The sequence below is a fragment of the Anopheles coluzzii genome, chromosome 3 (assembly GCF_943734685.1).
Source record: "Anopheles coluzzii chromosome 3, AcolN3, whole genome shotgun sequence".
In the NCBI taxonomy this organism is placed as follows: domain Eukaryota; kingdom Metazoa; phylum Arthropoda; class Insecta; order Diptera; family Culicidae; genus Anopheles; species Anopheles coluzzii.
Genome location: NC_064671.1, coordinates 13,816,514 through 13,832,666, shown reverse-complemented (window position 1 = coordinate 13,832,666; position 16,153 = coordinate 13,816,514). Strand labels below are relative to the sequence as shown.

At 44.6% G+C, this 16,153-nt stretch overlaps 1 protein-coding gene across 15 annotated transcripts in view; it reads left to right on the top strand.

Moving 5' to 3' along the window:
• Positions 1 to 16,153, top strand: part of LOC120959301 (dual 3',5'-cyclic-AMP and -GMP phosphodiesterase 11-like) — a 96,121-nt gene that overhangs the window by 62,971 nt on the left and 16,997 nt on the right. For 12 of the 15 annotated variants that reach the window (XM_040382598.2, XM_040382597.2, XM_040382600.2 and 9 more), the window contains 3 exons: positions 8,082 to 8,679; positions 12,278 to 12,509; positions 12,603 to 12,745. In XM_040382598.2, coding sequence (XP_040238532.2) covers positions 8,120 to 8,679; positions 12,278 to 12,509; positions 12,603 to 12,745 — 935 coding nt within the window. In that variant the 5' untranslated portion in view covers positions 8,082 to 8,119. Of the gene's footprint in view, positions 1 to 4,176; positions 4,836 to 8,081; positions 8,680 to 12,277; positions 12,510 to 12,602; positions 12,746 to 16,153 lie in introns of all 15 variants that reach the window. The other 3 variants (XM_040382595.2, XM_040382594.2, XM_049610185.1) reach the window with 1 other exon arrangement.

The window sequence follows — 16,153 nt, the reverse complement described above, 5'->3', positions numbered from 1 at the left end:
AAGTCGTCCGGAGTCGGAGTCGAAAAACGTTGGAAGCCATCTATACTGAGAAGAATCTCTATAGGGAGAAGAGCCGTAAATCGTCTCACGTGCCACTGTTGTTGTTTACGAAGTACACGACCAAGGCAAAAGACGAAAAAATCTAAACGGAATGTAATGCCGACCTGCCAATGACCGACTTGTGGCGACACCGACTCGGAGAGTCTTTCTGATTCCAGCCAACTCCAGCCGATACCGACTACGGACGTTTCTTACTTCGGACGACTCCGGACGTCTCCGGATATCTCCGGCTCCGGATGATTCCAACTCCGAACGACTTCTAACGACTCTGACACCAGGCTCTGGTCCCGATTTTTACCGTAATCGGAATCGGACTTACAGTAACCGGAGTTGGATCGATGTCCTGGGTGCGCTCCAGAGAGCACATCACTAGTTTGCTGCAATTGATGTAAGCACTCTTAATTCATTACCTCACAGTCGGATAGTCAATCCTTGCTACGGGGAGACGGTCCATTCTCGACTTGAACCCATTACGGGCATGTTATTGGATCATACGAGTTGACGACTGTGCCACGAGACCACTCGAGACGTTTTTTAATCGTACAGTTGATGATTTTTGGAATTTAATCCATTCTACTACCAGGATTGTTGTTTACATTTTAACTATTTGGATAACATCATCTTGTTGAAGCGACCATCATTCTGAGATTACAAAAAACTATTGTGGATGAAATCGTTTGATCCAAGGGTTACGAGTTACGTCCGCCGTTGAGAGACATCACAATTAGTTCAGCTCAATCATGGACAGCACAGTGGTGTTAAACGTTTCTTGCAGCTACAAAAAATCCATTTTCAAAATTGAATATCCTACGAGCAACTTTGTATTCGCCTCAATGTATGCAATAGCACTCAATTTCCTAGTATGTGCAAAAAATTCTGCCCCTCAGCACGAAGCCATTACACACAGCAAAGCAACTGGCAACCTATTCACTACAGAGAGAAAAGAACTATCGCCCTTCGCTCCCTACATTCCACCTCGTGTTCCGGTACACATGTGAACATAGATCGCTCCCCACCCACCCTCCCTCACGCTTTCCGTGAAAGCTCTCTTTGATCAGACAACGGCCCCTTGCCGACGCTTGAACTGTTCAAACAATTTAATCATCGGCAGATGAACGATCTTAGCTGTGTCATCAGCGCGATTGGATGAAATTGATTCCCCGCATCCCCCCCCCCCCCCTCCCGCTGATTCTCGCGGCGCGCTGATTAAGCGAGAAAGGCTTCGCCGAACGCGCCTGGCTTGGTTACAAGGCAGGAATGTTGCGCTAGAGCTTTTCCACGAATTACATATTCCATTCGCCCGTTCAGGCCGCTTCCCCCATCCACCCAACCCTCCCAGCGCGGTAGCGCGTCCTATTAATGCACACTGGACAAGGGTAACAATACAACAAAAAAGGTCGTGAAGAAACTTAGCACCATACTGGCCAAACGGGGAAACAAGAAAAAGGCAGGAAGAAAAACAGACAGAGCAGCGTCGTCACCATGGAGCGACCACCCGCACGATGGATCGATGCTTCTCGTTTCCTACCCCACTTACCCCGGCTACTACTCCTACCTCCAACCCTCCTGGTGGTGGAATTTCACTTTCAAAACTCATTCGCCATCATTGCCGCGAACCACACAGTGTGCCGTTCTGTGGGCGACAGGGTTAGCGTAAGGGCATGCCGAGCAGCGGCGTCTTCTTCGTTTCGCGGAAACGGACCGCATACTAATGAAACAAAGTGCGAGATCATCGCTACTGCATTGCAATAGTTGCAGATTGCTATACAGTGAACAAAAAAAAAAGCTGTAATGTTTCCGAGTCATTCGTGCCCACTTCCCGCTCCTTCGGGGGTCGGCTGTACCACGTCCATCACCATCACCCACACAGCATTAATGGTCTCGCTGTGCGGGTCGTTCTTCGTTTTATTCTTGTCGTTTAAATTTCATCGAACCAAGCTACCACTCGCTTTGGCAGCTTGGCACTTCCACCCGACTCCCTCGCCTCCCTACCATCCCACCCCGGCATCCCGACAAGTTTCATAATTTATCTTCACACTCACACTTTTTGGGCTGGGAGAGTACACCCATCATAAATAGAAAATTTAAGTACCGAGCACGCGAACACGATCGAACCGTTTGCCGTTTGCCATTAAGGCGGTTAACGTAATGTTTGACTGTTTGACAATTCCAATCGGCCAATCGCTAGTGGGGTGCCGCTGCGCGCGCGCCCCGTACATGGTGCGCCGAACATGGGCCACCAGGCGTCTCCATTAGGGTTGTCCATTAAAGGAGGAAATGCATCGCGTGCCGGTAGACTATCAATTGGTGGTTTCGTACAAAGTGCTCCCTCGGCTGGGCTGTCGTGCCGGACAGTGAAAAATGCATCGGTGTTTGTGCGGTCACCTTTTCGGCGGCTAGTGGCGCAAATGGTGCGAATGTTAGTATTACAACGGAATGATTAAGCAAGAAAACTGTTGTTCACACCATCCGCATCCATCGTGCGTTGTGCGGGAGAAAGGGGGTGGAATTGTTTGCGCCCGAACGGCAGAAAGCGGGGTAGCATTTTTGAGTGACAGCAATTAATGTTTTCACTTGCAATGCAATTAATGTCTTGTCAGTGTATTACAGACGTTCGACACGAACGCAAAGTTCGAGGTATTATTTGGGCATGGGTCGTTATTATTGTTTGGTTTGTAATTTGTTTGAACGGTACAAGATAGTTTTATATAGTTTTGCAATGGCACACTGTTACAGCATTCAAGGAGTTTATAAAATAAGCATTTTAATGGTTGCATAATTGAAATAATATATGGGATATATGAGAATGTTCACGATGAACGGCTGCGGTACTACGGCTTTGTTGTTCCGATGTTGAGGACTTTTGATAGACGCTCGAAGATCATCGTTAAATCAACTTTTTTATACAGCACACGTACAGAAAGAAAATGTAGGAAATGACTAACAAATATCCAACATTTCCCTCCCATCGATATATCGATAAGTCGATATGAATTGAATTAATAGAGCTTGGAGCGTATGTGTAACTTTTTCCTATTTAATATTCCTATAGAAAAATAGTTTATACCACCGGTTCGAATGTTGAACAAGATCTAATCAGAATTAAATATTCTTAAAAAAAAAAGTATGTCTCGATACCAATGCAATCAAACAAGCTAATTAAATATTAGTAAAATGCAAAACAGCATTCAAATATTAAAAATGTTTCAATATTTTCAAGAAACACATGGAGCTGTCAAATTAATAGGAATCACGTACTGCAGATAATCACTGTACTTGCGTTGATGATTGTACACTGTAATAAATAATCGCCTGTATTATTTTTATATTTCCAATTTGATTCCATTCATATCGTTACAAATCCAATTTAAATACAAAAAAAGGTTTATTCTTAGCAAGGTTCTACTCCTACTTGGCGTAAAGGCCTACGCGGACATTCCGGCCTATAATGTAGACTTTCTAGAGTTATTAAATACCTGACAAATTAAATTAAATACGGATAGTCCTAGCTATAGAGGAAAGGTTCATTCTAGACTTCAACCCACGACAGCCATGTTGTTAAGACGTGCGTGTTGACGACTGTACCACGGGACCGCCCTTAGCAAGGTTCATGAGGTGAAGAAATAGATATTTTCCCCGGTAAATCTGTAGTAATACACCACCCGTATTTGTCTTTAAACGATTGATTACAATATTGGTTGTTTTAGAAAGTTGTAAAAAAAAATAAAAAATGACGCGACATGTTTCAATGCCTTCAATATGCTATAATTAAGGGTTTCTACAATACTAAACTAATGCTGCTTACTTGGCATGTTGGTTCGTTTTGTCAAATAATTTATTTCAAATCACACAGCACATAAACACAGCTCAACTATGTACTTATGCCCTCCCTCGTTAATATACTGTCCAACACAAGCGAACCGTGCAACTTTGTCCTATTCAGGACCCCTGGGATGTGAACATTAGCCATTTGCTGTAACTGTCACGCTAGCACCACCAGCGCCGGGTTCGAAACTTCGAAACGAGAGCATAACTAGTGCCAGCCCCAGCAGTAGTTATTTGACTATTTATTTTCTCTTTCCCTCCTAATGAACACCCTTCTCCTCCGTTCGGTAGCAAAAGTTAAATTGAGCTCGCGTAATACCACGAACTAATACTCTAATAACCGGAGTGATTGCAAGTGGCAAAAGTGGGAAAAAAGTGAATTCAGGAGAACAAACAAAAAAAACCAGTGAAAGTAGCAAAAACTCTTACACAGACACACTCACAGCGAGACAGGTGTGTGAAGTACGTCATCCCGATCGACGCTCCGCCCGGTTTTGTCTGCTCGTTTGCGCGTTCCATGACAGTGCGTCGAATGTGCGGGTAAAATGATGTGGCACTGCTTCCGCACCGCACCGAACACTGCTAGCGAACAGCGCGAATGTGGAAGTAGTAGTGGTGGTAGTAGCAGCAGCAGCAGCAGCACCAGCATCAGCAGCATTAGTAGTGGTGCCAGTAGTGGTTGTGGTCGTTCGGTTACTGCCCAGCTACCCGTAGGCCGTCGCCGGTGGCGCTGTCGTCGGTCCGGTACGAACCAGTGGCAACGGCACCGGACAACACCACCACCCCCATCCGGTATCGGGGCGTCCGGCCCGAGTAGTGAGTGCGTTTATTGGAAAATAGTGCCGGAAACGGAGCCAGCTTCCTGCCAGCGGCGTAACAGGGGGCCCTGATGGGCCAGGGCACTAGCATGTGTCGTTTCAATGGTTGTCGTTACAAGCGAAACAAGCAAGGTAATTTCCGCTAATCTTAAACGCCATTCTCCGTTCCGGCTACATACATACAGCTTGGTTTGCTGCCGTCTGTGCGGACCATTTCCGTTTCCGTTTTTTTTTGCCCCCGAAAGGGGTTGGATTTGGAGTAGAAACAGCATCTTTGTTCGTGTCAGTCGGGGTGTGTGTGTAAATGCTGTGTGAAATCTGTAAAGCAGGAAACTTCCAACTCCCCCCGGGTCGTGCGGGTTGGCATTTCTTTCTACAGAGTGCAGCGTGGTTCGTGCAGTGGATCCTTCCTCACCAAAATAACACGGCTAAGGGATGAGAGTTGGCTCGGTGTTGCTGCTGGCCATCGGGATAATAAATTACACTTTACCGGTTTTGCGAGCCTTTGTGTTCGGCGTTCAATTCTCGGGAAGCTGTGCGCACGCTTCGAACGCAATACGATCATATTTCCTTATTTTGGGGGTGGATGAACAAAAAAAAAGGGAAAAACAACGCAAAGGGAAAACAATAGCTCCATTGAGCCGCAAACATTTCTCGCAACTAAGCGATACTTTATCGGTATGACTAAATTTGATCCTTGCAAAATCATTTCGGCCACGTTCTCGCGTTGCTATCGGTAGAGCGGAATTGGTGAAACAGGGAATCCTTTGCTCACCTCGTCCGAATTCATTTTGACTATTCACCTGAATCACGTGCACAATGGGGGGAGGGGGGGGGGCGGTCAGGGTTGTGCAAACAAAGCCGAAGAGTTTGGTGCGCTGGTCTCTCCATATCGATTTAACCGGTACCGGGCGTTCCGCACTACCTTGGATACCTGCGAGAAATTCGAGCTTTGAAAGTGAATACGCTTCCACCGAGACACACTCTCTGGCTAATGTGTGTGTGTGTGTGTGTGTGCATTTCGATTGATCTTTGCCAAACTGTTTTCGCAACCTACCTACGATCTCCAACCGCCCCCCTTCCAAGACTGCTGCTCCCTCGGTACCGGGGGATTGGAAATGTTCTCGCCACGAAACACGAAACATTATGCTGGACAACATTTCCGTTGTTTCAGAGCTTCTCGGGAGTGTGCTGTGCTGTGCGGAGGGAACGGTGAAGGAGCAGGGTATCATGTTTTTCTGCGGCGGCTCAAAACAGTGAAACTTTTGTTGTCTCAGATGATAAGACATTGCACACTTTCCCAAGCTCTTGCTACCAGCAGGGCGCGAGGGCTGTTGGCTGTTCTGCTGGCGTAGGAGACAGATATTATTTTACTGCACGCTTGAGATCAACTTTCTCCTCCAAGAGAATTTAAACTTGCTAGTACTTTTGTGAAGCAAATGAAGATTAGGATCAGCAAGTTTTCGGTGGAAAAATGTGTTAAATTGCCTTTAAGAAATGAATGTACATTCTTTGAAATCAAATGTGACGTAAAGGACCTTTTCCCACGGTTCCTTTTTACGACAATCGTATAAGAATATATTTACTTGTTGTTTTATTTATCAGATTTTTAATTTGCCTGAATGCTTCAGTAGTGCTTAAAAAATAAAAATACTAACTCAATTCATAAAAATAAAGACCAAACGCTAAGGACATTTAATTGTCAAATGAGTAGATAACAATTAACAAAAAATTAAAATAACAAATTAACATTGCAATCGTCAGGTTGCACGTTATGCTGTTGCCTAAGTCTATCTTTTAGTGCTTCTAGGGAGAAATTAAAGTCAAATTAACTGTATTATTCATCAATTTTCTACAACACATTTTTGAAAAAAGCCAAGTAATGGTTTTGAATATATGATAAAATAATCAAAAACACTCTTTAATTTCTTTGAATATTTTATTCTGAGTCTATGTTGTGTACGAAATTAAACAGAAACAGTACTTTTCTATAGTGACATAACATAAACATAAAAAACTAAAATAAATTCATACATTTTAAAGTACCGTGTGGTTCTAAAAATCATGCATCATTAAAAATCCAGCCAATCCTATACAATTGGAAAAAGGAGAAAAAGTGTTGTGCTACCCACTCTACTAAAAAAAGCTGTTTTTCATTTCTGGAAGTGATTATTCTGATATCGTACCCACATGAAAGTGTTTGGAGGGCAATGCCTATACAGATTGTCCCTGAGATACGCTATTAATGCGGACCGAGAACAAACCGATCCGATATCTCGAATTTTCGAGAAAGTCAATTTAAGTGCAATTTAGCTTGAAGTGTAAGGATTTTTTCCACCCAATTTATTATTGGATTTAATTCCGACTGAGGATATCAATTTTATACCATCTTGAATGATTCATATACGAATACGAATAGGGAAATTATTTTGCATTTGACAATTGATGGTACAAATCAGTTCAATTTGATCAAAGATTTGTTCAATTTATAAAACCACGTATCTCCGAATCCTCGTACAGGATTAATAAGATGAATATCAGGAACTACCTGGATATTAATACAGGGTTTCCCACGATTTATTGGTTGGTTCCCATCAATTTTTGGTGGGTTCCCATATTTTTTTGGTGGAAATCGGAAAATATCAATCAATTATAGGAACGAACCAAAAATCTATGGGATACGATCAAAAAATCTTGGAAACGCACCAAAAAATCATGGGAACTGACCAATAAATCGTGGGAAACCCTGTAATACATGGTCGAAAGATAAATCGAGAAAAAATAAAAATAACGGTCAATAAATAGTCCAAGACAATAAGCCGATATATGATACCAGTATAAGAACAATATATATTAATACAGTGGAGCGTCGATTATCGAGTCGATTACATAAACAGCAACAATATTTACATAAACAAATGTTGATGCATTATACGTCGTGTTACTACAGCTACCTTGCCAGACAATGCAAAAAATTATTTACATACTTCCTAAATACTCTACCAAGATTTGCTCTCCGTCTGCTAACAGAGGCTGTTCGTGTCAAACACCCACAACAACAACAGCAAAATCACATTTATCATCCGCATAACACTCGAACGGACGCATTCAATGCGATATGTACCCATACGATCCGGTTATCTTTCCCTCCCCCTCCTCCACAGTGAAAGGGCTATAGCTCCCCTACACTTTCCGAGCCTGCGAGGGGCTGCTCGTCTACCGGTCCCCCGAAATCGCTTAATCAAGTTAAATAATTCGTACACCGCTGTTGTTCGCCACCCATGCGACATGAGATTTTCTTTCCGCTCACCCACACACACACGTTTCTTATTTTTCTTTTTCTCACTCTCTCTTTCTCTCTGTGTGTGTATTTCGCAGGACTGCACTTGCGCAGCATAGAGGAGCCCCAGAGCAGAATGCCCACCGAGCAGGGGGGCACAGTGGGGCTCGATGCTACGTTGGGCTCTCGTGCTGGTGTCCCCCTGCCGCTACAGCTACCACCACACAGCAACCTTCACCATCACCACCCGCACCACAACCACCACAGCCACCATCATGCAAATAGCAGCAGCAGCAGCGGCAGCAACAGCGGCAGTAGCGGTAGCCATCATCCTCCCCCCAACAGCCATCACCATCACCATCACCATCATCACCATCACCAGCAGACAGGGGCGCTGGGTTGCGGCGGCTGCACGGGAGGTCCAACCCAAGGCGCTCAAGGATCGGCAGGTGGAGCCATTGGTGGTGGTGGCGGATACGATGCCGAGTTTGCCCGCATGGAGTCGTGGCTGGACGAGAACCCGGAGTTCATGCAGGATTACTTCATCCGCAAGGCGACGCGCAACATGGTGGACGGGTGGCTCGTTTCGCACGCCACACCGGTGACCACGGCGGCCAACAGTGTGGACTCGCCGACACACGGCACCAATCAGCCGAGCTCGTCACGCGGCGGTTCCGGCGCGACAACACCCGTCAGGTAGGCGCACTCGGGCTCCTCCGTTCGTTGTCCCTTCCCACACCAAATTCGTTATCATCATGTGCCCTTCCCGCACGGAAGGGCAAGTGCCACAGCAGTCGCACACAGTCCGGTGTGGTGTCGCATGTGTTTATCAAACTCGTTACGCGCACCCTAACCCTGACCTCCAGTAGGGCATAAAATAGGGCCACACTGCTGATATCTCTGGTGCAGGCCGGGGTGGTAGACACACGCACACACACACACACTTACACTCACAGGTGTGTAACTTCGCGGTCCCATGCCGGCTATTTCCCATGAATATTCATTGGCCACAATCCTCGCGCTGGGGAGCCTCGGCTAGCGGCGAAAGCTTACTGGCCGGCTACAACAAAAAAAAACGGGAATGTAAAGAAAGCAACGCACAGCGCGCACCATACATCGTATCGTTGTGGCGGGGTGTGGTGTGCTATATGTACCGCAGCAAAGGGCAACACCGCATGGTCTGCGTGTAACAGCTCATTGATGGTACAGAATAGATACTAAATGGTATACTTTGCTCGAACACCAGGTCCACCAGGTCCGAGAGCTTCCGAGAGTGAACTTTTTGGGGTAACTGAATTATGCTGCTGATCTTCTTGCTACCATCACAGCCAACTCAAATCATTCGCCGCAGGTAGATTACCGGTGGATTCAGGGTTTGGCAAACAATTTTAGTGGTATCTTAGTATCTTACAGTCGTTGATGCAAAATTTGGCTTATAAATCGTAATTTTTCGCAACCATGATTATGATTTTTTCACGTACACAACTGAGATGATCAGAGGTGATACTCAAGCAGTTGGTGGATCAATCGCATGTTTGGTAACATTTTGTTTAGCACCCAACTCTTGGTCACTTACTTGGTCACAACATTTTCTGTCGGTGATAATCATGACATTCTTGCAATATACTTGACGAATGGTCTCAAGCAACAAAATGAGCATGCTTTCTCACTCTGTCTGCTCTGATAGTTTCTAGGGTCAAACAGAGCGAGAAAAACATACTCATTTTGTTGCTTATGACCACTAGCACGCACCGCATATCATGGAGTCATGGAATCTATCGTGATGATCACCGACAGAAAATGTCACAACCAAGTGACTGACCAAGAGTTGGTTGCACAAAATGTCACCAACCATGTGATGGTCGCACCAACTGTTTGAGTCTCACCTCTGATCATCACGTTAGAGCTCGTGACGTTGACATGATTTTGTTTCAGGCGGAATTTGTCATGACTATGTCGGTGACATTTTGCCAAACTGATCATAGTAAAACAAAGTCATGCCACAGGGACAGACCGAGGTTTGGTTCCTAAAATGTTATCAAGTATGTATTGGACACAACACCAACTGTTTTAGCATCACCTCTGATTATCACAACAAAGCACGTGACGCTGACATGGATTTTGTTTCAGTCTGATTTTTATGACATTGACAGTGACATTTTGCAGCACTGGTTGTGCCAAAGAAGAAGAAGATATATCAGCCAGCCTAAGAACGTGGCACACAGCATTAAAATTGAGAAACTAAATAAAGTTTTCTTCAAATAGTTTTATAAAAAATTAACAAACCAGGTCGAATAGATTTTGAACAAGAAAATCATTAAAATTTAATTTCAGTTCTATTTTACTTTTTCTTACGTTTATACCACCCTTCATCACAAATTAACACTTTTTGTAAAGCGTTTTGCATAATGTAGGGCGCAAATTTCTCGATATTGGAAATAAGAGGATTTGTTAACCTTTGTTTTATTTTTACAAACTCATGCTGTGCAAAGCATGTGCATTAGGGCCCCTGGACCTATTGTGTACGATGTTGCATTAACCAAATCCCGTACCGAACTGAGAGGATAACATTTTATTTACGACTTTAATAAATGCTACTATGGTTGTTCGCTACAAAGAAGATGTGTAAATTGAAAGTAAAGAAAATGTTCACCTGCATTGCCAAGAGTAATCCTTTTGCTGCTCCCTTCATCCTTACCCGTTTTCATTACTTGGAAACAAATTGAAGCCAGAATCGATATAATAAGCTCCTTTTGTTTGTTATTGCTCATCAAAAAGCCAAATTATCAAATTATGAAAGTCGTACGCCGCACAAGTACATTAACTAAGCAGAAAAGCAAACATCAATTACGCCAAACTCTTACCGACTCCTGCACGAACCATCCACAGTACCAACGCTTGACCGTACTGACCTAAAATATGCTAATTAATTGAAACCCGTCCAATACACATCAATTGCGATAGCTTCACTAATAAACCATCTATGGCTACCTCGCTGCAGAAGAGTCTGATACCTCTATCGCTTTTGACGCTCGGGCTAGTTCTCGCTCGCACATTCGTGTGGAACCCATCCTTGGGACACTCCAATTACTCTCGATCGGGATCATTTTATTTCCGGCCTAACGACGCCTTTGCAATCGTCTGCCCGGTTCGTGCAACGTGGCGATAAAATGATGTTTGGTGTAGCACCTGCACCACCGTGGCCACCACAATTGCTTACCCAAACGAGTTGCACGTTCCGGGCGGTTTGTACCGTGCAACATTTATTGACCGATGAACCCACAAACCAACGGAACACGGCGATGACTGACCACCTGCCACAACCAAATAGACCACAATCGATGCGCTTTCACCTTCAATAAAGGTTAATTGAAATCGTTGGGTTCGTTTTTTTCCCTTTCCTCCGCTTTTTGTGTGTAGTTGTGTACGAAATTCTGCCACATTTTTTGTTGTTGTGAATTTCCCTTTTGGTATTGGCTAAGCTCCAATAGGCCAATTACGCCTACAGCAGACTATGTGCGCTGGATGCAACAAAAACTTGCATGGTGGTAACCCTTTTGTAGAGTGTTTTGGATCTGGTTCAAAAATACCATTTCTACTGGAAGGGATACAACAACAACAAAAAAAACAGTCGAGCACACTGTCCAGAAACCGTGCTAAATAGAGAATCATGGGAAACAGGTATAGCACGATCGATCGAGCTTTATGTCGTATTTTTTCTGCTTACAGCGCAAAACCAATAAACTTTTCACATCCTTTGATGTTGATGTACAACGTGGGATTGTGGCGAAACAAGCTCTATATTTTTTCAACTCAATTCTTTTTTCTACCTGTTCTGAGCTTTGACAAAATTGACTGTATGGAAATTGTATTAGCAATGTACTCGGATTGCCGACAAAGGTAGAACAGAACAGAATGAATTTAATTACAGAAAAATGCAGCTACACAACCTTTGTAGTGAGGTGCTTGTTAAATGCTAATGTACGATGAGCAAAAAGCAATAAAAAAGAGTGAATGACACGACACGATGATGGCTGATGTTAAACGGATTGATGAGGATCGGAGCAATAGCATTAAAAGCATCAATTTTGTTAGCAGTCATTTCATACCCTTTTTTGTGTCCTTTGTGGATGGCTTGCGTGCTTAAATTCTATTTAAATAAATGGATATGAAGTGATTTAATTTTTCAATTAGCTTCGTAACTTGCTCCATTCGTACGGCTTGTAGGAACAATCCAAAAAACAATCTCAGTACAGCCGTTTAATTGCATTTTGATATCCTTTTTTGCTTGCAGGAAAATATCTGCCCACGAGTTCGAACGAGGCGGCCTGTTAAAACCGATCGTGAACACCATTGACGGCACACCGACCTTCCTGAGCATCAGCCCACAGAACGAGTCGTCCGCGTCCGGCAGCACCCAGTGCTGCCCGAACGGTGTCACGTACTGTGGGGCCAACCTGCGACCGCTCCGCCTGTCCCGCAACGAGCTAAAGCAGCTCGACGAGCGGGAGCTTATATTCGAGCTGGTAAGTGCAACACAAAAAAAAACCCCATCACACAACGAGGCGCCGCTCGACTATGACAAGTAAAACACTTTTCCTATCCTTTTTTTGTTTTAGGTGAAAGATATATGCAACGATCTCGACGTACGCTCGCTCTGTCACAAAATCCTGCAAAATGTGTCAATTCTGCTGAATGCCGATCGTGGCTCACTGTTCCTGGTGCAGGGCAAGAGTACCTGCGGTGGCGACAATACCAAAAAGTACGTATTATCATCATATGACGGTCCTCGTATTATCGGAGACGACTGCAATCTGATGGGGAGGGTGCAGCAACCACTGGTTCATTACGCTCAAGCAAACAGCACCTAATAGGCACAAAGCATCACAACAATAGAAAAATACCTGGTGCTTTCGAAGAAAATGTCAAGCAGCATCATTTTCACCTGCCATCAGATCGATAACAGCGAGCAGTAGCAGCAATGCCGCCATTTGGTTGCTGCCGCCAGGCACATCGGAATTAGAAAGTCTATTTTTCGATGTCACTGCACACCGCTATCGAGACACCCCGGGGTCTCTGACGACTGACGCGTGTGTATTGCCTCGCGGTGCTGTCTTATTTGCAGCACATGATATGCGATCCGATAGCGCACATACGTGCGCCCATACGCACACGGCAATAATTCGCGGTACTGGTGTTGTTTTTGCTCGGCACCAATTCCTCTACGCTATGTGCTGCTGCTAGGTGCATTCATCAATTAGCGTTCGGATTATGTTTCATTACAAGTAATCAGACAGCCTCATCTTGCGTCGCCTATTTACGGGCGGGCATAACAGACATTTTTGTGTATGTGACACGGCAACAACGACAGCAGGGAACGACTCGATAGCGCCTCCTGGCAAGCTCTTACGGGGCGACACAAAGAGCATCAAATGTTAGCTCTTACGGCTTACGGGCAAAAATACTCCTCATTTATTCTTTTATTAAAAAACGCCAGCATCGTCTACCTTCCATGGAAATGGTCGCACATGTCAGTCAGTTTTTGTGAATTTCACCGGCATCCCGGTATGTGTATGCGCTCCGGTACCCTTAATTAGCGAGCAAGTGTCAGGTGGAGAGTGAAAAGTCGATAAGAACCGACAGTAAAAGTCTGAGCCGTTTTGACACACGGTTCATAAGAACCGCTTCGTACTTTTGGAAAGTTCTGGGAACAATTACTGTTAAAGGAGCTGTAAAATTCCTCATCAGTGCCCCCCCGGTGCGCGCGCTGCCGGCTTAACGTTTGAACGAGTCGTAAAAAAAGTTTTCCCTTTATTTATCTATTTCTGTTCAAGGGTTCTGCAGCTGGTTGACGGGCGGTTTTACACCAAATTTAACAATCGTCTTCATTGGAAAGTTTGCCCCATATCATATCTTTAACAGCATATCAGTTTGTAAATATAATTCTTGAAAAAGATGTATTTGCATGAATTTTAATTCAACAGTGTCATGTAAGCAAACATTCTTTTGTTATGCTTATGATTGGTACCTGGCAATATTTTTAATAATTGGAATTGCTTATCTGATTTATTTATTATTATTATTATTATTATTATTATTATTATTATTAGCATTTCAAAATATTATTCTGTCCGTCAAGGGAAGATAGACGTCTTGTGCTGTATAAAAAAGTAAAATGGTAAAAAAGTAACATGTCACATTGCATACCTTCGGGCGCTCACCACGGCCAGATGGATTACTTATGTTTATTTATGACTTACAAAGTACCTTACCACTGTATCCAATTTTGCTAGTCGAGGGAAATCATCTATTAATTCAAACCACGCCATATCCTAAGTAAATTTATCCTTGGAAGTATCTTAATTTGATTTTTCCTAAAATATACTTCGTTTTTGACAGGGAAGTCACCCATACAGGGACGGGGTTTTCCGTCTAATCTCCGACACACCATGACCCTTTGGTAGATTAATTTCGGATCGGAATCCATGTGAAAGATGCTTGGATATTTTTGGTGCCGCCGGCAGCATGCATAACAAAAGCATCCTCCCCCTCCCCCAAAGCATGCTGTGCGCCACTTGAGACAATTTGTATTTGATTTTCCAGCGCACAGTGTGCAGCTGTGTTCCCCGAGAACATGATACCAATGGTGCCGGTTGATGTTCATGCCATCATACACATCATACACACATTTGGGTGGAATTCAATTCATTACGACGGTTGGGCCCCCGGAATAGACTCTCGACGCACGACCCAGGGCCGGGCTTTGCATTCTGTTCTGTGTTCGTGCGAATTTGTGTAAACCGAAGGAGAACCGTTCATGCTCTGCCGGAAGGCGTGTTCATTCCCTTCCGCCTGAGATGGCGTTCCACTTTACTAGCTTTCGGCAAAAGACACACACAAACAATCCATCACACTGATATGTGTGTGCATGTGTGCGTTTATATGTGATGAACCTTTCGTGAACCGTCAAGTACTGCTCGCTAATGAAAATATATTCAAGACAATTTTTTCCCATTACCGTCAGCCGCTCACACACGCTGCCATCGTATCACATGTACGCCCGCCGTATGCGTGATGTTTGCTGGTGCTGGTTGGTCCTGATTTTTCGCCCCCTCTACTACTCTCCCTTTCCTTGCTCCGCGGAATGTCCTTGCTATTGTGTGATGGATTTTTTTGCCGTTGTTGGCTTCCCTCATCTACAAACACAGGACGCGCTCTGTCTTCTGTTAAGTGCTTTTGTTGGTAGCAGCACAAATGTCCACCAGAGGACCACGGTGTGGAACGGTAGGCCGCGTATACGCAGACCCGATGCCGTCCTTCGTAACGGCGAGCCACTTCGCTGAAAATTCCTCGGGGTACCGCAGACCAAGGATGACGCTCGTTTTTTCGGTTGTTGTTTGGTTTTGTTTCATTATAATTAATGTGCTGTTTGGAGCATAAGTAATCAATTTTCATTTGGCACCCCCCTACCTCCATGAACAGCTCGATGACGACGCGGTTGCTGTGTGATGTGTGCGTGTATGTGTGCGAAGACAATTTCGTTGTTTTTTTTGGGATCGAATCTCAGCGCCACCCTGCATGCATTGAAAGATTGCCCGGTTTGATGATGCTGTCCCATCGCAGCTCTCGAAATTTGAAATTATCTTTCCTATACCACACACTCCGCTTGGGTGGTGCGCTACTGGGCGCCAGACCCCAACGGAGTAGCCAGACTCCAACGGAATGTTTTATTCATACACCGACCAAAGCTCTGCAAGTTCTCATCCGTGGTGGCATCATAAAGTATCGTACCGTAGCCGAGTGCCTTACATTTCACCTGCGCCGTTCGGCAGTATGCACACACGAAGCGCGCGAGAAATTTACACCGGAACAAAGCGAAAAGGCTTTCAATTTCCGGTGGCCGTGTGGCTAATAGACCGGTGATAGAATTCGCCGCTAATTTATTAATCCACACTATCATCGGTCAATTCCTCCGCTGGTTCGAAGGTGAGGGGGTGGGACATAAAACATGAGCGTAGCGCAGTGCAATCCGAGCAAAACAAACTACCGTGGCAACGGCAAATAGGTTTCGGATTATGATTCTCCCGCGGTGAGCCGCGGTAATCCGATTCCGATCTCTGTGTGTTTGTCCGTGTGCTGTTGAGAAGGGGGAGTGTGGTGTGCGCTATCC